The sequence below is a fragment of the Chiloscyllium plagiosum genome, chromosome 28 (assembly GCF_004010195.1).
Source record: "Chiloscyllium plagiosum isolate BGI_BamShark_2017 chromosome 28, ASM401019v2, whole genome shotgun sequence".
Lineage (NCBI taxonomy): Eukaryota > Metazoa > Chordata > Chondrichthyes > Orectolobiformes > Hemiscylliidae > Chiloscyllium > Chiloscyllium plagiosum.
Window position 1 is genome coordinate 41,253,876 of NC_057737.1, and position 25,619 is coordinate 41,279,494.

The 25,619-nt window shown below is 38.8% G+C and overlaps 1 protein-coding gene across 3 annotated transcripts in view; it reads right to left on the reverse strand.

Annotated features, from left to right (window-relative positions):
* Positions 1 to 23,013, reverse strand: part of LOC122564136 (lysine-specific demethylase 2B-like) — a 163,434-nt gene extending 140,421 nt beyond the window's left edge. For 2 of the 3 annotated variants that reach the window (XM_043718752.1, XM_043718751.1), the window contains exon 1: positions 22,811 to 23,013. In XM_043718752.1, coding sequence (XP_043574687.1) covers positions 22,811 to 22,852 — 42 coding nt within the window. In that variant the 5' untranslated portion in view covers positions 22,853 to 23,013. The remainder of the gene's footprint in view (positions 1 to 22,810) is intronic. The other variant, XM_043718753.1, reaches the window with a different exon arrangement.
* Between the last annotated feature and the right edge of the window lie 2,606 nt (positions 23,014 to 25,619).

Genomic DNA, 25,619 nt, shown 5'->3' on the forward strand with positions numbered 1-25,619 from the left:
GGATAGCCCACCTATCTGCAAAAAAATTACTGAATTAAGAAAGTGAAGAACACAAGGTATTGGAGTACAATTAATATTCTTGCGCGAGGAGCAAAGCAGATGAACAATGTTATACTACGCAGTGAATTTTATAAGTGACAGCTCTGAGGTAATGAAAACAAAATGATTTATGTTAGGTCTTTCACAACCACAGAACATTATGACTTTTGAAGTCACAATTGTAATTTTTTTTGGTTCTCAAGTTGCTTATAGCAAGATCCTATAAACAGCTATGAAATAAAATAAACAGTGTATTTTGGTGTTGTTGATTAGGTGCCAAAATACTGGCCAAGCCACTTCTGTTCTTTCATTGCAACTTCTACAGCCACACAAAACTTATTCAATATGTCATCCATAATGCAGCATATCCAATAATGCAACATTTCCTCTGTACTGCAAGTGAAATGTCACCCTAACTTATATGGGAGTATCATGAGTGGGACACCTGAAGCCAGGGATTGATGTAGATTGTCACTCATCTCAGATACTTATTTGCATATTTTTAATTACAGTTTTATGGACTCAAAACTTTGAATAGATTTTACTGTGAAATTTATGAATTGCCAAAACTCCATAAGTTAGTCATTTCAAGTTAGGAAACTAAATTCTCAATACAGGACTTTCAAGTCAGGACCAATAATCCCAGTAATTGTCATTGATATTTACATCTTACTAAATTTCCCTTAAAATAAACACAAATCACACTCAAAGTACCTAAAATAATATCTTGTTGCTGTTGTTATTCTACAAAACAATTAATAAGTCTAAGGTACTCATTTAGATCATAATTCCTCAGTAGGATTCTTCTTGGTTGAGTCCAAAAGGACATAGCTGATAGACTAGGTCTGCAGAAGGTGGGAAGGGAACCAACAAGACGGAAAAATATACTTGATCTCATCCTTACCAATCTGCCAGCTGCAGATGCATCAGTCCATGACAATATCGGTAAGAGCAAACACCACACAGTCCTTGTAGAGTAGAAGTCCCGCCTTCACATCGAAAAAAACCATCCTGCTAAACGGGACAGACTTCAAACAATCTAGCAACTTAAGACTGGGCATCCACAAGGCACTGTGGGACATCAGCAGCAACAGAATTCTACTCGAGTACAATCTGTAACCTCATGGCCCAGCAGATCTCCCACTCAATCATTACTATCAAGCCTGGTTCAATGGAGTGTGCAGGAGGGCATGTCAGGAGCAGTACCAGACATATCTGAAGATGAGGGGTCAATCTGGTGAAGCCACTAAAAAGGACTACTGCATGCCAAACAGCATAAGCAGCAAGGGATAAACCGAGCTAAGTGATCCCACTACCAATGGATTAGATCAATGCAGTCCTGCTACATCCAGTCATGAACAGTGGTGGACAATTCAATCATTCATTGGAAGAAGAGTGTCTACATATCCCCATCCTCAATAGTGGAGGGGCCCAGCATATCAGTGCAAAAGATAAGGCTGAAGCTTTCGTGTCCATCTTCAGCCAGAAGCGCAGAGTGAATTATCCATCTTAGCCTCCTCCAAACGGTGCTTAGCATTACAGATTTTCAGCCAATTCGATTCACTCCACACGGTTGCAAGAAACGGTTGGAGACACTGGATACTGCAATGGCTACAGGCCCTGATAACATTCCAGCAATAGTCCTGAAGACTTGTGCTCCAGAACTTGCTGCTCCCCTAACCAGTACAGTTACAACACTGGCATCTACCCGACAATGGAAAATTGCCCAGGTATATCCTGTACATAAAACAGGACAAATCTAACCCAGCCAATTGGACTGACAAGGGCCAAGTAACATTTGTACCACACAAACGCTAGGCTATGGCTATCACCATACAGTCAATAAAGTTAATTCAAGTGTGAAAACAAAATCAGACAGAAGTTAATCAGCAAGTCACTTAGATTTCCCCTCAATCCATTTCTTAGTTTCTCTTCTAAACCCCAAAACTGGGCAATTATATTATGTTGCAATGTTAAATGATATTTGTTGCATTTACAAGGATCAAACATCAAAACTATAATTAAAACAGGTTATTCAGCCACATTTACTTTTCAAAGGTAGGTCAGTAATAGACAAGTTAACAGGTTTTCCATCCAACACAGGTTGAAAGCAGAATCAGAGTCATAGTCAACATGCTTTCAATCTGGTAACTGTTGTTATCCCAAAACATTAAAAGAACCCAGATCTGCCGATGAGGAATTAATATTTCCAGGTATATGGTTTACTTAAATAAATAAAGGCACCTAAAACCCACTCTACAGTAACAATGCAAAAATCACATCTGGGATCATAATTCAAGTCTTGATCATGCAGAATACAAGAAACATACAGGGTAGCAATAGTGTAATACAGCATTGTTTGTAGACATTCACTGGACTGAACTCAGCTATTTTAGTCTTATCACGATCAGTACCTTGGAGCTAAAAAAGAACTCAAGAAAACCTACTGCAGAGAACAGGTTTTTGTCCCCAGTGGCACTGAGCTCACAGATTGTAACTGATCTTGTTTTTACTGTTTCAGGCAGTCCTGCAAAGTAAAGGATATTCCTAAACCCAAAGACTGTCTTGTACCAAATGTAATGTGCAGAATTTCCTCTATAAATCTCTCAATTTCAAGATTTGGAAACTTGCATTTCCCATTTTATTATTAATTGGAAACAGGACTTCACAGAAGTACAGGAGAGTATTATTTTCCAGTCATATGTCTACTTGGAGGTTTAAAAGATTTTAAAGGACATAGTCAGTGTAGCATTGCTAATAAATGGTTAGTTTAATAACTCAGTTGCATTAAAAAAGTGAAGAGGACTATAGAAAGAAAACAAAAAAAAAACCTAGCATTTGTTTTCTGGATCAATCACAATGATTCTAGCTACTGGTATAAACACACCAAGGAGTTTTGGATTAGAGTGCACCAAGAATAAATTTAATGGATCATCATTTTTTTCTTAATTCTGCCAGAAAAGCTCCATTTTAAAATTTTATTTACATTGCACAGAAGTTATGATTTTAGAAATATTAGCCCACTTGTTGGGACTTTTAAATGCAGTTCAAAAGCCAATTAATTTGTGCACATTTACATCAAATTCCTCAAAGTGCACACTGCTGTTAACTACATTTTTGTAAAAAAAAAGAACATATCAGTTTTAGTGTGCGGTCAGGAAATGCTCAGTGAGCAAAGTCAAAACTGGAGAGTTCAATTTTGGTTCATGTTAAAAGTATAGAAAATAAATCAGTCAAAGCATTTTTGAAACCAGCATCCTTTTCAACTAAGAATCAAATCCAGATCTTTCTTTTACACCTTCAAATGTTTCTAATCTGTGACTAACACTGATATGTATCAAGCTATATTTTAAAGATCACAATTGCTACAATATTAATGAAAGCTTGGCCAAGCAGAAAAGTATTTATGGTAAACTAGCAGTATGAGAAATTTCAGTACCTTAACGCCAACCATGACTACTCATTCACCAAAAATGCAACTAGTTTAAACCTTTAAAGTGACAGTCACAGTCCTCTTATGCTGGTTATAAACACTTCCTGTTTATTCAAACGGAGCAATGGTTAAAAAAAAAGTCAGTATTATAATCCCTAAAACTCATATCACCAGAGCAAACTTTTAACTCAAGAATATTGGAGATGGTGGATGGAGTTCACTCAAAATATTTATTCGAGATTGTCACGTTTTAAAAATTGTTGGCCAGAGACAATGAGAAACAAACAGTATGTATAGACTTCAGGTCTGTAACTCCACCCATACCTTTCCCCTAAGCCTAACTTTGTATTTGTTTCATACCAGCACTCAGTCTTCAATGTTTGAAACTATAAACTTCTTTTATCCATGCAACATATCTGGATTCAGTCATTACTTCAGAAATACCAGCAGGTTCTTGTGCCAACACATCTTACATTAATGAAAGATGTCTGACTCCGAAACAGTCCAGATAAGTTTTAGACCGGATGTTTAATTTATCTGTCTGATCACACCTAATTTGTTTTCTAAAACAAATTTTTGAAAATGTATTTTTAAAAGGTTAACAAAGTGAAGGCAAGAAAATATAACTGCTGCAATACACTGCTGATACCACTTAGTAAAGACTTGCTCATTATTTCTAGCATGTAGTTGGGATACGGAGACCTCAGCTCTTCACCGTATAAATCAATGATATGCACATTTGACTATTTTAGATTACAGATGATGTTACTTAATTGAGGAAGCACAAGACCTTACGTAAGAAGTGGCATAAATGATAGGCAAAACTATGGTGCTCACCATGGAAAGTGTGAGGTTATTAACTTTGGATCTATGATAGACAAATATATTTCTCAGAATTAGGGTCTGAAAGAACAAAGAATCCTAGATGTTTACTACGCATATTGATACAGGCACAGACAGTTAGTTAAAAAAAAAAAGGCTTTCTTTAGAGTGAACCCACAGAAAGAGTGTGGTCTGGATGGAGCTTCCAGCTGTGCATTCAGATCTTGTGTGGACCAGCTCACAAGAGTATTCGCAGACATCTTTAACCTCGCCTTAACATAATGTGAAGTCCCCACCTGCTTCAAGATGACCACCAACATCCTGGTGCCAAAGAAAAGTAATACTGCGTGCCTCAATGACTACCACCCGGTGACTCTGACCTCCATAATTATGAAATGCTTTAAGAAGTTAGTCATGGCCTACATCAACTCAGTCCACTAAACTGCCCTGATTCTTTCCAATTGGCCTACTGGCACAACAGGTCCACAGCAGATGCCATCTCCCTGGCCCTACACTCATCCTGGAACATCTGGATAACAAGGATGTCTATGTCAGGCTCAATTGGAAGCACACTAGCTTTTGGAGCGACGCTCCTTCATCAGGAGACCGGCATCTCCAAATTACGTCAGGCTCCTACTTATTGACTACAGTTCCATTTTCAACACCATAATTCCAAACAACTCATCTTTGAGACCTAGGTCTCATCTCCCCCTCTGTAACTAGATCCTTGACTTTATGAACCACAGACTATAATCAGTAAGAATAGGCAACAATTCTTCCAACATAATCCTCAACACCAGTCACCTACTACACTCATGACTGTGTGGCCAAATTCCACTCCAACTCCATTTACAAGTTTGCTGATGACACCACTGTTGTACGGAGGATCTCAAACAATGTTGAGACAGAATATACGAAAAAGCTTGAGTGCTTAGGGGCATCGTGTAAAGACAATAATCTCTCCATCAATATCAGCAAAAACAAAAGGAGCTGGTCATTGACTTCAGAAATTAGAGTGGAGTGGAGGGCACACCCCTGTCTGCAATGGTGCAGAGGTGAAGATGGTTAACAGCATCAAGTTCCTGGAAGTGACGATCACCAATCTGCCCTGGCGTTCACATATCAACGCAATGATTCCTGATGAAGGGCTTCTGCCTGAAACGTCAATTTTCCTGCCCCTCGGATGCTGCCTGAACTGCTGTGCTTTTCCAGCATCACTCTACTCCAGAATCAAGAAAGCACAACAATGTCTCTACTTCCTCAGGAGGCTAAGGAATTTTGGCATGTCCATAAGGACTCTTACCAATATAGAATCTTTCAGATGCACCATAGAAAACACTATCTAGATGCACCACAGCATGGTTTGGCAACTGTTTTTCATAAAGCCGCAAGAAACCAGACAGTCGTGAACACAGCCCAGTCCATCATGCAAACCAGCCTTCCATCCATTGACTTCACCAGTACTTCTTGCTGCCTCGGGAAAGCAATGTAATCAAAGACACCTCTCATCCTGGTTAGACACTTTACCCTCTTCCGTTGGGGCAGACGTTTGTATACACATACAAACAGATTCAACAGCTTCTTCCCTGCTGTTGCTAAAAATTCTGAATGGACCTCTCAAATTTTAAATTTAATGTTGATCTTACTCGGAGTGCCTTTTCTGCAGCCATAATACTGTATTCTTTGCAGTTCTTATGCACTTTGTATGGTATTACTTGCCTGTGCTGCTCACAAAACTTTTCACTGTATCTAGGTGCATGTGACAATAATAAGAAATCAAATCAAAGGCCAATTAAAGGTTTGTCTTTATATCAATTTGCTTATTCCATAGAATCAGAAATTTTAGCACATGAAAAGAGATTTTGTCAGCGTATCACATTGCAGTAACTTACCTAATCCCATTTCCTTGTATTCTTCATTATCTTCAAGCAAAGAGTTTTCAAATCAAAATATCATGCTGACTCAATTTGCCCAAAGTTAAATCCACAGCCTTGCACAAAATACTATTTTACGAATATGGGATGCAATCATACCTTCACTTTCAAAATACGTGATTCATCTTGTTAGCCAGTCCACTTCGTGCATCTCCTTGTACCGACCATAAAATTAATATAGCCGAGGAAGGCCATTTATCCCAATTTAACTAATTCATCCAGGAACATTAGCTCAATGAGATGCTAAGAAATAAAAAAGGCATAGGTGAAGAGGGTGGGATTAAGATAGACAAGAAAAAGACAAAAATTGTGGGGAAAGAAAGAGGCAAAGACTAAAAGATAGATTGAAGTAAAAATGGACTCAAAGTTTTATATGGGGTTGATTATAATTCTTCCTGGCTTGAGAAATTCAAGAACTCACTAGACGCATTACAAAAGTAGAAAATAGGAGAAAAAAAAACATTAGGCCACTTGAGCCTGCTTCATTTTTCAATTCGATCATGGCTGATGTGTTTGCCATGTTCTGCTTTCTCCCCCATGTCCTTTAATGCCATTAAAAATCTAAAAAAAACTTTCTTGAATATATTCAGTGACCTGGCTTTCACAGCCTTCTGTGGTAGAGAAGTCCACAGGTTTGCTACACTCAAAGTGAAGAAATTTTTTCTCACCTCAGTCCTAAATGGCCTACCCTGCATCCCAAGACTGAGATCCTTGCTTCTCAATGACTCAAGCTAGGAAAACATCCTCCCTGCATCTGGTCTGTGCAGTTCTGTTAGAATTTTATATGTTTCAATCAGATTCCGTCATCCTTCTAAATTCTAAATTAAAGGCCTGATCCAACCAATCTCTTCTCATAGGACAGTTCTGTTATCAACCTAAAGGCTGAAGTATATCCTTTCTTAGATAGGGAAACCAAAAAATTGCTTGCAATGCTCCGGGTGTGGTCTTATCAAGATCATGTCTAACTGCACTAAGACATCCCTACTTCTGATCTCAAATCCTCCTTCAATGAATGTTAATGTACCACTTGCCTTCCAAACTGCTTACTGCACCTGCCGGATTACTTTCATTGATTGGTGGACAAGAACACGGAGATCTCTTTGTACATCTACATTTCATAGAATTTGTTTTTGCAGCATGGAAAGAGGTCCTTTAGCATTAGCGTCTGCACCGGTCAAATATTAATCTACACTAATCCCATTTTCCAGCACTTGGCCTGTAGTTTTTTGTGTTATGGCATTTCAAGTATTCATCTAAATAATTCTTGACTGTCATCTCTAAAACCTCCAGGCATAAAGTTCCATACGTCTACAACATTGTGAAATATTGTTCCTCAAATTCCCTCAACTTCTTGCTCATTACCTTAAAACTATCTTTCCTGGTTACTGACTCTCTAATTGACTGTGGACTGAAATGAGAAAAGGATCATTGAAGGATTACTGCATTTTTTTGAAAACAAGTAACCTGACACTTCTTATAGATACTATTTACATAGTTACCCCTTCAAGCAGAAAAAGCAGCCAAGGCCTTCTTGTGGTGCAGTGGTAGTGTCGCTACCCCTGGACCAGGAGGCCCAAGTTCAAGTCCCACCTGCTCCAGAGGTGTGTAATAACATCTCTGAACAGGTTGATTAGAAAAAATAGGTTAAAAAAGGCAAACGTTTCTCCCTGTCTAACCTGCCTGTGCCCTTTAAAATTTTGTTATAAAGAAAACAGAATGGAGAATTTGATTGAAGTGTACAATCTCTTCATAACTGGATTGCTCCAGCTCAGGTAACATCGTGGTGAACTCTCTTTCACACTCTCTCTAGTGCATATAAGTTCTTTGCATATAAATTCTTTCCATAGTGTGGCTACCAGAATTGCACACACTACTCCAACTGTGGTCTAACTAATGATACAGTTCCTTGCTCTGTATTCATGGTATTCAATACCTTATCTAATCAAGTTACATATCCCATTTCTTCATAATTACCTTATCTACCTGTCCTGCCGCCTTCAAGGACCTATGGGCATGCACACCAAGGTCCCACTGATTCTCATAGGGTCCATCCAATCAATGCGTGCTCCCTTACCTTGGTGATCCTGCTAAAATGCAACACCTGAACTTTTCAGAATTAAATTCCATTGCTACTGTTCAGTCCGTCTCCCAACATATCACTATTTAAATATACTGCCCATTTTTCTCACGGTTTTCATGCTGCTGTCCTAAGAAGGTTGTATACACCCTACTCTAATTATCTTTGCAACTATCCATTTACTTCAGCATTGCATTTGCTGTACAGTACCCAGACCTGGAGTGGATTCGAGGATATTTTTAGATCTAAACTAACATCCTTGCCCAACACCCAACTACAACACAAAAAGTGTTATAGTACTTTATTGCGTGGTCCAGGAAACTGCTGGTATGTTAAAGTAATATTTGTGCATCATAGATCTGAAGTCTGCTATATGGGCCCTCGTGTGACATAACAGTTGTGTCCCTACCCCTGGATCAGGAGGCCCAAGATTAAGTTCCATCTGCTCCAGAGGTGTGTAATAATATAGCTTAACAGTCTGATTAGAAAAGTAGGTTGAAGTCCATTATAACAGTGCTCAATGCATTAGTATATCACACTAAAGCACTCAATTGTTGCACATGATGTGTGACATAAATAGATGAACTCCATTTCCTCCCTGCTCTCCCATTTCACATGGTTTCAGTTTGGGATATCTGAAACTTACTAACTAATCCAAAATGTTCACAGCAAATTACAAAGTGGTTTCATACACATGAATATCCTACAAATAAGTTAATTGCGGTAACACTTATTTCAATTCATACTAAAATTAAAACATGAAGGCAAGAAGTACGAGTTTGTGGATGTGTATAATGTTGCATTAAATTCCTTTAAAGAGTGCAGGATTCATTAAAAGACAAAACTACAATAACTTAAGAGTAGCCATTTCTTTTAGTAAAATCAACAGCATAAAATTATTAGATCTAAATTAAACAGGAATTTGTACAGGAAACTACTGAAAATGCAGATTTAGGTGAAGGCCTGAAGAAGGAAGTTGCACACAACTGCTCCTTGCAATTGGTATAGTTAATGCGTAATTTATTATCCAAATGCAGCGTCAGTGCATAGCCGGAAATGTTTCAAGCCCAATACTGAAGTTGTGCATGTACATCCAAAATCAGGCTTGGTTACGTGCATCAGGTCCTCTGAACAATTTAAGTGTATTGTTCTTATACTTTCTCTGGATTTTGAAAGAGTTGTGCCAAACTTGGTGCTTTTTGCTCTGATACTCAAAAGGCAATATTGACGTAAGCAGAGTAACTACTTTCAGAGGCATCTAACAGCAAGTTCCTTAACTGCACTTCGTTTTTTAAAAATAGATACTAAGCTGAACCAGTGAATTGAAATATTTGTACTACTACATTACATCATACTTCTAATGACTTCTAACTGACACACCAAACTAACTCAAAGCCAACACAGCACGGACCGGATAAATAGTTTCTAATACCAGTGGCAGATTGGCCTGCACTGCAGGTAGCCAAGATGCAGATTTTGACAGGTCTCCCAAAGTTTAAATTTAAGAGTGTCATTGATAGAGCAAAACCTGTATGGTTCAGATCAATGGAAGCACTAATGAGTAGGTGTACTTAAATACAGTGAAATAAAAAGAATGTTGCAATTCAATTGAGCTAAGTTAAAGAAGAGTCAGCAGTCCAATTTTAAACCACAGGTATATCAAATGCAAAGCCAATTTTGCACTATGAAATTGGAGTTGACCGGCAATTTGGATTATGCGAAGGGGAACGCAAAAATGTGTAAATTTAATAGGGTAAATTACGTGGAATGATCATCAAGCTCACAGAGTCTTCAATTTTTATCGCTTGTCAAATTGGCTCAATTTTTGCTACATTTGCCCTGCTTTCCTACTCTATTGAGATCTCTGATCTGCTTACTCCAAAACAAAATACTTTCACTGCCAAACACCGTTACCAAGAAAACTTTTGCCAAGTGAAAATTTGAAAAAAAAATCCTGATGCTATCCTAGTCCTTAAAGAGCAGAAACTGAGTTATGGTTCGGATTTAAAATTCAATTCACATAGTGATAGCAACATGTCATAAACAAATTGACTTAAATTTGTCAGTATGTAAATAAAAATCTATACGAGCAATGCAAAAAAGGAAGTTCAACTAGTAATAGCAATACTGTTCACACGTCAGACAGGAACCTGAAGACCATGCAATAAAAAGGAACTCTGCACTTTTAATGTTGACTGTAGACCAGTGTTGCAAAATTATACAACTTTTAAAACATTGTCTGAGAAAAAAAAAGATAGTCAAAGATAGCAGACTGTGAAGAAAGTCTTTCCTAGCATATGCTGGGGTGCAAAATACCTGAATAGATTAAAATGTATAGTTAATGGTTTATTGTAAAGTTACAGGAGTACTGTATATCAAAATTAAATTCAGAATACTATCAAGTATTTGGATTGACTATTTGGAATCCTGCTTTCAAATTGTGCCCTACTACAGTACTGAAATAACTTAAATTCTTATGCGCCTGCAACAAAGGTAAACTTTCCCTCCAGATTCTTCTCAAACTACCTACAGCCTTTGATGCAGTTGACTACACCATTTTCCCAACACCCCTCCACTGCTGGACATTTTTCCTTATCAACTTCTTCAGAGATTTTGTTACAGACCTCTGGAGTTATTGGGATTTGAACACGGGCCTTTGGTCCAGAGGTATGAACCACTGCCACTACATCACTACACTTATGTCTCTATTGTTTTTCATTAATTGCCACCAGAAACTAATTAGATATATGCACAAAGACCATTAAGGGCAATGCTAACCACCAAACGATCAGGGAAGAGGGGGACAGCAGGAAGGGGCTGTCTCAAAATGGAATTGGACGGAGAAATAAAGTACTTTTTTATTCTCAGTTGAATGGGATACTTCTCTTTTGGCCCAATTCTTAACTAAATTGGAGCTGAAGAATTACTTGAAATGGTTTCTCTTTCTATTCACACAACATTACTAGACAAGTTGATGAGGGTCGAGCGGTGGATGTTGTGTATATGGACTTCAGTAAGGCATTTGATAAGGTTCCCCATGGTAGGTCAGGAGGAATGGGATACAGGGAAATGTAGCTGTTTGGATACAGAATTGGCTGGTCAACAGAAGACAGCGAGTGGTAGTGGAATGAAAATATTCTGCCTGGAAGTCAGTGGTGAGTAGTGTTCCACAAGGCTCTGTTCCTGGGCCTCTACTTTTTGTAATTTTTATTAATGACTTGAATGAGGAGATTGAAGGATGGGTTAGCAAATTTGCAGACGACACAAAGGTTGGAGGTGTCATTGACAGTGTACAGGACTATTGTAGGCTACAGCGTGACATTGACAGGATGCAGAGATGGGCTGAGAGGTGGCTGATGGAGTTCAACCTGGATAAATGCAAGGTGATGCATTTTGGAAGGTCGAACTTGAAAGTTGAGTACAGGATTAAAGACAGGATTCTTCAGTGTGGAGCAACAGCGGGATCTTGGTGTGCAGGTACATAGATCCCTTAAAATTGCCACCCTGGTGGACAGGGTTAAGAAAGCATATGGTATTTTGGCTTTCATTAACAGGGGGATTGAGTTTAAGAGCCTGTGAGATTTGTAGCTCGGGTGCTCGTTGTTGTGGTTCTGTTCGCCGAGCTGGGAATTTGTGTTGCAGACGTTTCGTCCCCTGTCTAGGTGACATCCTCAGTGCTTGGGAGCCTCCTGTGAAGCGCTTCTGTGATCTTTCCTCCGGCATTTGTAGTGGTTTAAATCTGCCACTTCCGGTTGTCAGTTCCAGCTGTCGGTATATTGGGTCCAGGTCAATTTGCTTATTGATTGAATCTGTGGATGAGTGCCATGCCTCTAGGAATTCCTTGGCTGTTCTCTGTTTGGCTTGTCCTATAATAGTAGTGTTGTCCCAGTCGAATTCATGTTGCTTGTCATCTGCGTGTGTGGCTACGAAGGATAGTTGGTCGTGTCGTTTTGTGGCTAGTTGGTGTTCATGGATGCGGATCGTTAGCGGTCTTCCTGTTTGTCCTATGTAGTGTTTTGTGCAGTCCTTGCATGGGGTTTTGTACACTACATTGGTTTCGCTCATGCTGGGTATTGGGTCCTTCGTTCTGGTGAGTTGTTGTCTGGGAGTGCATTTCCGAACTGACTGCGACCACAGGACTCATAACAGCAGACAAACCAACAGTCACTCTCAAACAACAACTCACCAGAACGAAGGACCCGATACCCACCATGAGCAAAACCAATGAGGTGTACAAAATCCCATGCAAAGTCTGCACAAAACACTACATAGGACAAACAGGAAGACAGCTAACGATCCGCAAGCCAAACAGAGAACAGCCAGGGAATTCCTAGAGGCATGGCACTCATCCACAGATTCAATCAATAAGCACATCGACCTGGACCCAATATACCGACCACTGCAACGGACAGCTGGAACTGACAACCGGAAGCGGCAGATTCAAACCACTACAAATGCCGGAGGAAAGATCACAGAAGCGCTTCACAGAAAGCTCCCAAGCACGGAGGATGTCACCTGGACAGGGGACAAAACATCTGTAACACAAATTCTGAGTTTAAGAGCCGTGAATTCTTGTTGCAGCCCTATATAAAAAAAAACTTTGGTTAGACCACACTTGGAATACTGTGTCCAGTCTGGTCGCCCTATTATAGGAAAGATGTGGATGCTTTGGAAAGGGTTCAGAAGTAGTTTACTAGGATACTGCCTGGAATGGAGGGCTTATCTTACGAAGAGAGGTTGACTGAGCTCGGACTTTTCTCATTGGAAAAAAGGAGGAAGAGAGGGGACCTAATTGAGGTGTACAAGATAATGAGAGGCATAGATAGAGTTGATAGCCAGAAACTTTTTCCCACGGCAGAAATTGTTAATACGAGGGGTCATAGTTTTAAGCTGTTCGGCAGAAAGTATAGAGGGGATGTCAGAGGTGGGTTCTTTACGAAGAGAGTTGAGAGAGCATGGAATGCGTTGCCAGCAGCACTTGTGGAAGCGAGGTCATTGGGGATATTTAAGAGACTGCTGGACATGCATATGGTCACAGAAATTTGAGAGTTCGTACATTAGGTTTACCTTACATGAGGATCAATGGTCGGCACAACATTGTGGGCTGAAGGGCCTGTTCTATGTTCTATGTAACATTATCTCTGAAAGCCTCCAAGGGTCTATCCTTGGCTTCCTCACATTGTTCATTCAACATCCAGTTCTGGAGGAGCAGACATTTCTCCCACATATACATGAGATAGATTGAAACAATTAAGCAGAGACCAAAAACAAACTGTTTCCTAACTACCATCCCCACTCTTTCCCTGACAGTCTGAGATTATGAGCATATTTGCAACCCAGGTGTCAAATTTAATCTAACGATGAGCGTTTGTACTCAAATTCATGTCATCATTAAGATTAGTGGAATTGGAAACTGGTAATCATCCATACTTGCTGCTTAAATCCTCGCTACCTCTAAACGGGAGTATTCCAATATGCTCCTAATAGTCTCCATATTGTTTGATAACATTGAACTCATTCAAAACTCTCCTGCATGTGTCCCAAAAACAAGTACTATTCTGCTATCAGTTCTGTACTCACTCACCTGCATTGGCTCCCGATGAAGCACCAATTTACATTTTTCACGTGAGAATTATTATTTTTAAAATCACTTCATATCTTCCACCCTCCATCTCCAATCTCCAGCCACACAAGCTTCCAAAATGTCATGTTCCTCTAATTCTAGAATCATGTGCATCCTAGTTTTAATTGCTTCTACCACTAATGGCTGTGCTTGTAGCTGCCTAAGCTCCAGTTCTGGAATACTCTACCTTTACTTCTCCAAAGTTAAAAATCACACAACACCAGTTTATAGTCCAACAGGTTTAATTGGAAGCTCACTAGCTCCAAATCATGTTTACTTCTCCAGTTCACCTTCCTCCAAGACTCTCCTTAACATTTAACTTTTCAATCAAGTGATTAGTCATTTCACCTAATGTGTGGTTTGATATCATACTGAGTTTTATAGTGATCCTCTGATGTTCTATACACCTTGGAATGCTTCATTGTTATAAAGATGTTATCACAATGTTTAGTTTTCTTCACTGCCACTCTTCTCATTTTATCACCCATCTTTGCTAATTATACCTCTCCTGAATGCAGTAACTACTTACCAAGGTTTGGTTCTAAGGACAGTAGGTTCTCAATGGTGATTCTTTACCTAAGTTGCCACTCTTCACATGACAGCCTTGATATTCCACTGAGGGAGCATCACTGCCAAACTCAATCCTGTCTTCACCTGGCATTTCTACCAGAGATTATTTTCCAATCAGATTTTTTTTTACTCCTTTTTATCAGAATTTTTAATGGATCAACCATAGTTCATTGGTAGCTGGCTCAGCTCAAAATCTGTAGTAGTTCTAATACAGTAGTTTGACACAAAATTTAGATTTATGTTCACTCAGAACTGAGTTAAGTCACTGGCCTTCAAAAGAAGTGTTAAACAAAAGCCCTGTTTGCCCTCACTGAAAGATGCAAAAGATCGCAAAGTATTATTCAAGAAGCAGAGGATTTCTTCCAATGCCTGGTCTAATTCATTCGTTAATCATAAAATAACTAAAAATAGTCACAATTATTTGCTGGACAATTGGCTATAATGGTGATTTGCGGATGCCGGTGTTGGACTGGGTGTACAAAAGTTAAAAATCACAACACCAGGTTATAGCCAATCAGGTTTATTTGGAAGCACTAGCTTTCGGAGCGATGCTTCTTCATCAGGTGGTTGTGGATGGCAGTACTGTACATGCGATTCCAGCTGTTAAAATCACCTACACCATACCTTACTTCTTCTTACTCTTCTCATCTAAGTGTATTTTGTTTTTTGCTAGTGTATCTACTGCTAAGATAAAAGGAAAATAAAAGAACTAGAACAGTACAAAATCCACAAGTTGTCGAGGAAGAATACAAGACTTTAAAATTTTACTCAGCAACATAATGAACATGTAAACAGGCATGACAAAAAAGGTAGTTAATTTTCAGTTAATTCATAATTTTTTTTTAAAATGTTGGATCAACATGTTGAGAGGTTGTAGGGCTTACAGCTTCTTCAAACTGAAGAAGTTGTTTGGGAAAGCTCCACAACACAAACTCTAGATGAAGAATTCAATGGGTTTTTAGGGGATTTTGCATTACAACAATTTGAAATATAGTGCCTTATGATTCCTGAAGAAATTACACAAGAGTTTTATCGCACAAGAGGCTCCTTACTCAAGGACAGTACAATGGGATAACTATATTTATGACACCTTGCAATAATTCAATCTTGCACAAAGATGTGCAAACCTGGTCATGTGATCAATTCACTTGCTTGACTGGAAATGCTTCCCAATCACTAACACTTCCCAAATCATATAATTTCATTTTTTTAAAATAATAATAAATATTGTAAAACATTAAACTCCATTGCTCTCCTTTGACATCTCTACTGTCAACATCAAGGAGATGACCACTGACTAGAAACTGAAGTAGAAACAGCCACAAACACCGATTACAGCAGCAAGTCAATGACTGGGAATTCTGTTGTGAACAACTCACCCCGGACTCCTCAAAGCTTGCTCACCATCTACAAGTCAAGAACATGTTGGAATACTCCCCAATTGCCTGGATGGGTACAACTCCAATAATACTCAAAATGCTTGATTCAGGTTAAAATAGTGTACTTGATCTGCATTTGATCCATCATCTTAAACAGTGAACCCACTTGCCACTGGCACATACCATATACAAGATGCAGTAACTTAGCAAGACTCCTTCAACAGCATCTTCCAAAATGTAGGTCCATACAACTGGAAAGACAGAACTGTAAACACACGAAAAGACCTTTACCTCAGGTTCCCCTCTAAGCTACAACTTGGAATTATATCCTATCCCTTCACTGTTGTTGGGTCAAAAATTTAAAACTCCCTTCCTTACAACATGGTGGGTGCACCTGCATCCAATACAATCAGTTCAAGTACATCTGGTGTAGTGTGGCACATCAACACTAAAGTTCACAAAAGCAACACTCACGTCCATGAACAAGTTAGTAAAAAATACATTTTGAAAAGCACAAACTCAAAGAACCTGGAAGTAACAGCCTAATCATTGTAATTTAGGCTTTGAAAGTTAGAACATCTATTCTTTCCAAATTGTTAAAACCACTTTTTTCCCTTTATGGGTGCCTCTCAGATTTTATTTTTAAGCATGTTAAAACCAAGATGACAAATTTTTAATGAAAAACTCAAAGCGAAGAGCCAGATTAGATAGAGAAAATCAGATCACCAAAGCTCAAGATGACAAGCAAGAAACTAACAATTAGACAAGGTATATTCAATAATTATTCTCACACTTCATGGGCCTGAAAGCACAGTTTCAAAAGTAACGCAATTAGTTTCTGCAATTACAAAAATTACATATTTTATTGTTGAAATAGCTGGACATCTCTAGTAATCATTTAACACATGTTGACTGCTAAAATCAATACGTGTAACATATCACCACATGAAATCAAATATTCTTAATATGACTGAAATGTTAAACAGCTGATGTTAAAATGGAATTTTGCAGCATGTGGTGCAAATGGTACACTGCAATCACTTTGTGCGAAATATCCACTGTGTTAATAACCTCATTGTAGTAATTACTCAGGCTGTACTACATATGTCCTAATAGTACTGGTATGACATGTGGGTATCTTTAGACATGGTTACAGATGGTCTAAGTAAATTGGTAAGTATATATTGCATTACTTATCTAAATATTCAAAGCTGATTTCTCGCTATTTGACATCAGAATTGTACTTCAGAAAGAGAGGCTATACTGAGCAGGAAATGAAACAAACTACATGAATCAGTGTCACTGAAATACACAGTTTGAAGGTAACCCTTCCATAAATGGTTCTGAAATACTTCGATTGGCAGAACAGAAGTGACGACTGTAACTTGCATTTAACATGCAAAATGTGCAGTTCCCAGTAAAAGAAATTCAAACCAAAGCAATCACTTCCACTCAACCAACACCTGCACTAGCCACTACCTGCATGATGGAAGAAAGAGGAGGAGGAGGAGGAGATTCAGGCCCAAGTCTGCTTTGTGATCATTGATCTCAGCTACACTTTTGCACACTCTTCCCATATCCCAGATCCTCAAAAAGCACTTTTGGATAGATAGTTTGTCACATCAAAAACTAGCTCTAGAAAGAAACTAGAATCCGGAAATTTGAGTAAACAAATCAGGATCATAAAAAAAAATGTAATCTTCCAAATTAACAAAATGACTAAAGACTCTTCCTTGGGCATTATGTTTCAATCAAGGCCTTTGGGAAAAGGGCAGGAAAAGAGGATACAAGGAGTGCCAGATCAGCCATGATCCTATTGAACAGTGAAGCAGGATTGAGGGGCCAAATGACTCAATTCTGTGCTTATGTGTCACGGTCTTATGGTCTTAAATATTTTTTTAAAAATCTAAAATAATAGATTTTCAGATACTGTAGTATCAGACTGGATTCATGACTACAAAAATGAGACAACTTAATGAAGATTCCTCACTCTGCTGAGTAAGGCAAGAAGTGAATTTGTTTTATTCATTCATAGGATGTATGCTTCACTGGCTAGGCCAGGCATTTACTGCCCATCCTTATTGTCCAGAGAGCAATTAAGAGTCAACCACATTGGTAAGGATGACAGTATCCTTCTCTGAAGGGCATTAGTGAACCAGATCGATTTTTCTGGCAATTGGCAATTTGACTCTTAAATTCCAGTTTTATAATGAATTGAAATTCCATCACCTGGTATGTTGGGATTTGAATCCAGGTTCCCAGAATAATTACCTCGGTCTCTCGAATAAAGTCCAGGTGATAAAACCACTAAGCTGTCACCTTCCCTTAGAAAACAGGAAAAAGAAAAAAAAAGACAAAAAAAAGGAATAACAGGCCTCATCCTGCAGCAAAAAGTGAAAATTTAAACCAACAATGACAAAAAAAAGGGAACAGAAAGTCATCAGAAAATGTGACCCTGGAAGACTGAAAAGAGGGGAATAAATGGGAGTCAAACCCTCCAGCTGAAAACTGCAACATCAACAGGTGACAAAAGACAATTCAACATCTAACTTACTAAGGAGAAATTCAAACATGCATTGGCAATTAGAGGATTTCAATTAAGTGTTTTACAGGTACTCCTTAGATTTCTCTGGACGAGGTTACTGTGCTAGTGAGAGAATTTCATGATGTATACACATTTATCATATTTTCTTTTTTTTTTAAAAAAATCACTAATGGAATGTGGCCAGCTTTGGCTGGACCAGAATTTATTACCCATCCATAACTGTCCTCAAAGGTGGTGGTGAACTGCTTCTTGAATCACTGCAGTCCATGTGTTGTAGGCTGAGTGACAATGCTACTGGAGGGAGTTCCAGCATTTTGATCCAGCAACGCTGAAGGGATGGCAATATGTTTCCAAGTCAGGACAGTGAATGTCATGGAGGGGAAGTTTCAGGTGGTGTTCCTGCATATCTAGATCAAAATGATTGTTGGTTTGGAAGATGTTTTCTTCCAAGATTGTTGGTGTGATAAGTTGTTAGTTAAATCAGAAATAATTATTTTATATAGAAAGTACATGGAGTACTTCACATAGTGTCCAAACAGCCAATTACTATCACCCATAAAGCTTGCTACAGACCACAAATCCATAACACCAATACAAAATCTCCAAGACAGTGAAACCAGCACAAATAGCTAATACCATTAACCAAAATAATGGTTTCAGAATTGCATCTTGTTGCACAGCTCATATCATTTGCAGACTATTTACATGTTGCAATTTATGCAAAAAATGGAGTCCTCAGTAAATGGTTGTTTGTGTAAAATACTGCACATAATTACATGTGGCATCATAAAGATCTACCACTAGAAAACAGCTTGTCTTAAAAAAAAGACCTTTGCTACTCCATAAATGTAAGACAGTAGATTGCACAACTAAAGTAAAATGGCAGTTATTTCAAGTATGCAACATTCTCATGGACAATCTTGTGTGTTGCAAAGGCAAGGCTCAACATGTACTTAAAGAGGAACCAGCTAAAAAAAGAAAATGATACAAAGATTTACTGCAACAACAAAAAAGATCTGCTTTGTATTTTAAGTGTTGTATGCCAAAATGTAACAGAATTTTCTCAGAGTTAAAAATTATCACTTTCATATGTCACAGTAATTATTTATCTATACGTCAGTAAAGCTTTAGAAATGCATCCCATGAAGCCACATCCTCTTAAGGCTGCATAACCATCTTCCAACGCCAGCTACATCGGAGTTTGAAAAATCACATGCTAGTTATCACATTTCTGGTACTTTTTAAAAACAAAATCATCCGCGGTATGTGGACTTTACCAGCAAGTATTTATTATGAATCTGCAGCACCCACTTTCGCCTAGCAAGTATTTATTGATCATCCTTAACTGCCCTTGACAAGATGGTGGTGAACATTATGTTTCCAAATATAATTACGAGATTTGCTTAGCTGCTTCAGCGTGCAGTTAACACTTAGCTACGCTAGCCTGTTAATAGAATGTTTTCCTCTTGTCTCATGTGCCCACTCATACCCGTTGCTCTTCCAACAGAATTTCTCAATGTTCAACTCTCAACACTGGCTATTCAGTACAATTGTCCTCTGCAGCTCTGTATACACCTCTCCTCAATGCCACCAACCTCCCCACATTTGTTGTTGCTCCACTTCAACCTTGTTTGACATCCTGTTTTTTTCTCAACCCTGCACCTTGCCACACACAAGTAGCATTACAGAAATGTCAACTGTTGTCAACCAGAAACCGCTGAACTTACCTAATTTGCTAATGTAAACTCTCCTTACAAATACTGTAACTTTGGAATGGTGTTAATTAATTCAGCTGAAAAAGAAGAAGCAAAAGCAATTTCTCAAAACAGCAAGCTACAAAATCTCTCTCACAGCAGATAGCTCTATAACTATTTTGGGTTTGATTAGCAGTTTTGCTGAATTATATTATCTTTGTTGGGATAGTAGTGAGCAAGCAAACGAGGAAGTCTGCTAGAAATGGACACGTAAATAGTTGTTGCATTGACAACTAGCTTCAGCTACAGTGACCGAAACTCAAAGAATGCAATGTCAGTGAAGTCGTGGCCTGTAACACAAAGCACCCACCCGAAAGATGTCAACACCCATGGAAGTGTAAAAAAGTTGGAAAAAAAAAGTGGACCAAAGACAAAAAGAAAAGCAAGAGAAAGAAGGGAAAGTGAAAGCTTCAATTAGCCCTATATTCCTGTACTCCCAAAAGACCGACAACCTTATCAAGTATTTATCTAAATCCTTTGAAAAAGAACACTCTGGTTCCAACAAACTTGCATTCTAAATCACAACTCATCACATTAAAGTAAATTATAACATTTTTAAAATGTCTTTCTTAAAAATATAGCAACACAAGGAATGAATGACAGTGAAGGTCCAAAGCAATTCATTGCCTAGCACCAATAAAATTTTAAAGTAATTTCCCAATTACTGGGGCAGATGATAAATATGTTCCACCAATATAACAACCACTCAAGACACCAGCAACTAAACAACAAGGTGGAGTATGTCTAAGTATGGTAGCTTAGGCAAATAAAATAGGTTTCAGCCATGCCTCTGAAATCCTGGCACTATAAAACCAAGCCATACAAAAACAAATCAAAAGAATCAATGTCCAAAATACTGCCAGCTTGACACAAAGGCAATGTCACTACTCCAGAAAATAACTAAATTTATTTAAACATGTTTCTCAAAATCTCATCCCAAAAGTAAACATTTTTCCCCCAAAAAAGAATGTAAATGTGTTTCATTAGATAGCACAATCTACTATCCTTTTGTCTGAAGTCCAGACTGTATGATTACCTAATCACAATGTGTTTTACAACATGGAAGTACTTAATAACTTTATTGATGGATCCACTTACGAGTTAGATCTTAAGAAATTGCCAGCAAATTGTATTAAATACAGTAACCTAAATGGTCCAGATCTACAAGTCCAATCTTGCGGACTACAAGTCCCTAACAATTACAGATTCTAACTTATTTTGAATTTGTTGGTTTTTCTTGAATTACCATCTGTCCTCCATATCAAATGTAGTATAACCATTACCACTGTTCTATTTTTGTTTTCATTTTGCAGAGTTTTTTTTTTACATTCGAGGATGAAACAAGAGAACTTGGGACTGCATGATACAGATATTCAATTCAGCATTGGTAGATTAAACTAAGAACATTATAACCTGTCCCAGGTTCTGAAAATAAACACAGTAAGGCTGTAATGGCTACCCAGTTTCAATGCTCGAGACAACAAATGGTACAAGGAACAAGGCAAACAAATCTCAATTTCAGATTGCATCCAAAGAAACTGCAGTTATACAGATTAGGTTTGTAGGATCTTTACTTTGAAAGAAAAAAAATAGTGCTTCATAATCTCAAAAAATTAATCCTTTTGCAAAGTATGCACATCTGATAAACCATCCGGTTTAGAAAACAAGCTAACATAACAAAACTTTGACACATATTCCTTTAATGTTTAAGCATACCCAGTCAAGATAATTATCATCTTGCAAGAGTAAAAGCTCAACATAATATCTATGTACCGATCTTTCAAAAAAGTTAGGAATGTATAAAACCCTAAGCTGTTGCTTTCCGGAACAATGGACTTTTGGTAAAACATTAGCTCATTAAGCCCAAAGGTTAGCTTGGCAAGCCCCAAAATGATTCTATATCCTTCATGGTATCAGGATACTTATTTCAATTCCTTCCCTCATAATAAAAAAAATCACTTTAACAAGCTATTTAGAAATATGATAGATAAAGGGCATATAACAGCCATATTAAAAATCTGCAATGTGCATCATACATTATCAGATAATTATTTCTTCAGATACATTTAACAAGATATTTAACAAAACAATATAAGGCTGATTATACAAAATTAAAATAACCAGCTATTCTTAGCAACTTGGTAACTGAATTTCCCAATCAAACTGGCTTACATTTAATTATTTAAGCAGTTGATCTATCACATTCAATAGTGAAGTACATGAGGAGCTATTTAGTTATTTTTAAAAGATAGATCTACAGAAGGTTAGTTACACACAAACAATTATTTTTAGCAGATGATGCATAACACAGGGTGTTCTTCTACCTAGGGGAAGATGTGCAAAGATTTATGGTTAATTAAAGCAAATTCCTAAAAGACTGGCTGGAATAACTAGGTCACTCCCTTTCTCAAAAAGAGCTACGAACTATCCCACTTCCCTGAAGCTTTTTCATTCCTGTGGAAAGAGCACCATAATTTTCCAGTGGTGTGTGTTTTCTAAGGGTAGGATGAAAGGCCTTGCCCAGTAGCAACAGCAGACACTACTGACTGAGACTTTCTCCCCAACAGCACCACAGAACACACGCAGGCACATTAAGCCTTTAAGTAAAGTAGAAAATGATCCTTAAAGGCTGACCTGAGAGGTGTCATAATCTTCATCATCAGGACTCAGTGCCATGACCTTTCACAATTCATGCTGCCCAACCAAAGAAATCCAGTCATGGCTCTATTAAGCACACTCTCACAGAATACACTCAACATTCATTAAGGAGCTTCCTCCATCTAACGCTGCTCAACCTAACTTCACAATGAAAAGCCTAGCTCTCCGGGTGATTGACATGCGCACCGCCCAATCGGTGCTGTCAGTTCACAGGCCCACCCGCCCACCAGGGTAATATTGTCCAATCGAGAAGCGGTATGGGGGCGGGCCCTGTGCTGCAGCTCACAGCATGGCGAGGGGGTGGGGCGGGGAGCTGGTGTCAATCACAGCGCGCGGGCGGTGCGTTGGCGATTCAAACGTGAGCACGCGCGGAGAAGCGGCGCACGCGGTGCGCTGACGGGCAGTATTCCCACAATCCAACTACACTGCGCATGGCAACTGACAAATCCCGGCCTCCAGCGTCGGACGTACCGTGTGCGTAATGACGTTAACCCAGTCTCTATTGGTTCCTGGAGTCGTCAATCAATAGCGTCTGCTGCCATCATGTTGATTGACATTTACAGGCGCGATGGCAAAAGCTGAAGAAATAGGGGTGGAGTGTAAGAGAGGCGGGAAAAGTCATGGTTCTGCCTCCTGCGAATGTGAGATTTATTTATTTTTGTTTGCTGCTAAGTAGAAATAGAGGTGTGATTTTAAAGAGTGTCCCACCGAGTCATGATGGGATGGCGTCAATGGTATTCATCGCAAAATCTTGCAAATTTGAAAATGCATGCGCATGTATCTGCAGAGAGTAAACTGAAGTTAATGTTTCAACTCAATGGCTTTTTTTTAACCCGAGTTAGGAAACGTTAGAGATATTATAAGTGTGAACTTCTCTCCACAATAGAGGGGTCAGTTATTAGAAGACACAGTTTTTAAGATAAGGAGCAGGAGGTTGAGAGCGGATTTGAATTAAAGGTTCTTCACCCAGGCGATGTGGGCAGCTAGAACTCACTGTCTAAAAGGCTGATAAAAGCAGAACCCATATCAATATTTAAGAAATATTTGGATGAACACTTGAAACCCATACAAGGTATGGGCCAAGTGCTGGAAAATGAATTCGAATAGATGGCTGTTTAATGATTAGAACTGACACAATGGGCTGAGCGGCCTCTTTATGGGCTGTAAAACTGACTCTTAAATAAAAGGAGTGGGGTAATGTGGTAAAAGAACAGAAGGGAACATTCTGAGGGGTGATAAACTGGATGGATTGAAAAATGGTTTTGGGGTAATACTACTAGCATGGAACCTCAGCAAGAACATGGGTTTGTTCATATCTGTCATTGTATAACACATGCACATGCAATGACCATATGATAGAAACAGGCTGAGCATGCAAATCATGATGTTAAATCACATGCAGCACTGATTTAACGCTATGGTACAATTTCAGCACTTAACATTCCACCTAAAGCCTGATCTTAACTTTGCTCAGCTGAAGACATTCAATAGCAGTAAAAGGCCCACACCATTGCTATATAAAAGGGTTGTAAACTACTTAGTAGGTCAGTTATATATTTTCTGTTAAGTGTTACAAGTGTTTGGTACATTCAGTAGCTTAATTCAGGTACTAAAGTCTACAGAGTGGTGTAGCAGTTGCTGAAGGACTTTTTGCTGACTTCAAGGCTTCTTCATAAGCTGTCTGTTGCCAAATATGAATTCACCAGTAGATATTTTGCTCAGGGCTACATGAAACAGGGTAAGCTGCTGGAAGTGGGAGAAGAGCTCTGAACAGGAGGTCATATCCATCAAGGATGTTCAGAGCCTCAGTGAGGAGTAGTGTGTGTGACTTTTGCACTTTAGTGAAGTTTCTTTAATTAAATTTGTTCTAAAATTGGACCTTCAGGGCAGGGAAAGAGCCAGTTGCCAGAAGTGTTTTTAAATACAGCTCCTTGTAGGATGAAACTAAAGATGTTTGCAATATTTTGTAGTTTGTTGTCCACTATTGTATAAGGAAGGTGTTCATAGAGAGCTCATGATTTTCATTCTCTAGTATGATAAAGCAGCTGGAGTGAGTATATGGTGCCACTGTGATTGCAGATTCCCCAATGGTGCAATGTGTCTTCGCCTTCATCAGTTTTCTAGAATGGAACTCGTAGAATTACTGCATAGTTTGGTGATCACCCATTCCCCATCTGCCTGCATGCTTCCAATCTGGTGTAGCCATCTCTCTCATCAAGCTATCCATGTAGTTCTCAGCCTCATGGACAACCTTGTTCACATTCCAAAACCTGGTGTTCTAGTTGCTGCAGACTGTGACACTTAATGCAAATGTATTTATTTAGGTCAAGAAGGCATTTGGTGTGCATTCCTTTATTGGTCAGAGTATTGAATACAGGAGTTGGGAGGTCATGTTGCGGCTGTACAGGAATTGATTAGGCCACTATTGGAATATTGCGTGCAACTCTGGTCTCCTTCCTATCGGAAAGATGTTGTGAAACTTGAAAGGGTTCAGAAAAGATTTACAAGGATGTTGCCAGGGTGGGAGGATTTGAGCTACAGAGAGAGGCTGAACAGGTTGGGGCTATTTTCCCTTGAGCTTTGGAGGGTGAGGGGTGACCTTATAGAGGTTTACAAAATTATGAGGTTCATGGATCGGGTAAATAGGCAAAGTCGTTTCCCTGGGGTCGGGGAGTCCAGAATGAGAGGGCACAGATTTAGAGTGAGAGGGGAAAGATAGAAAAGAGACCTACGTGGTAACGTTTCCATACAGAGGGTGGTATGTGTATGGAATGAGCTGCCAGAG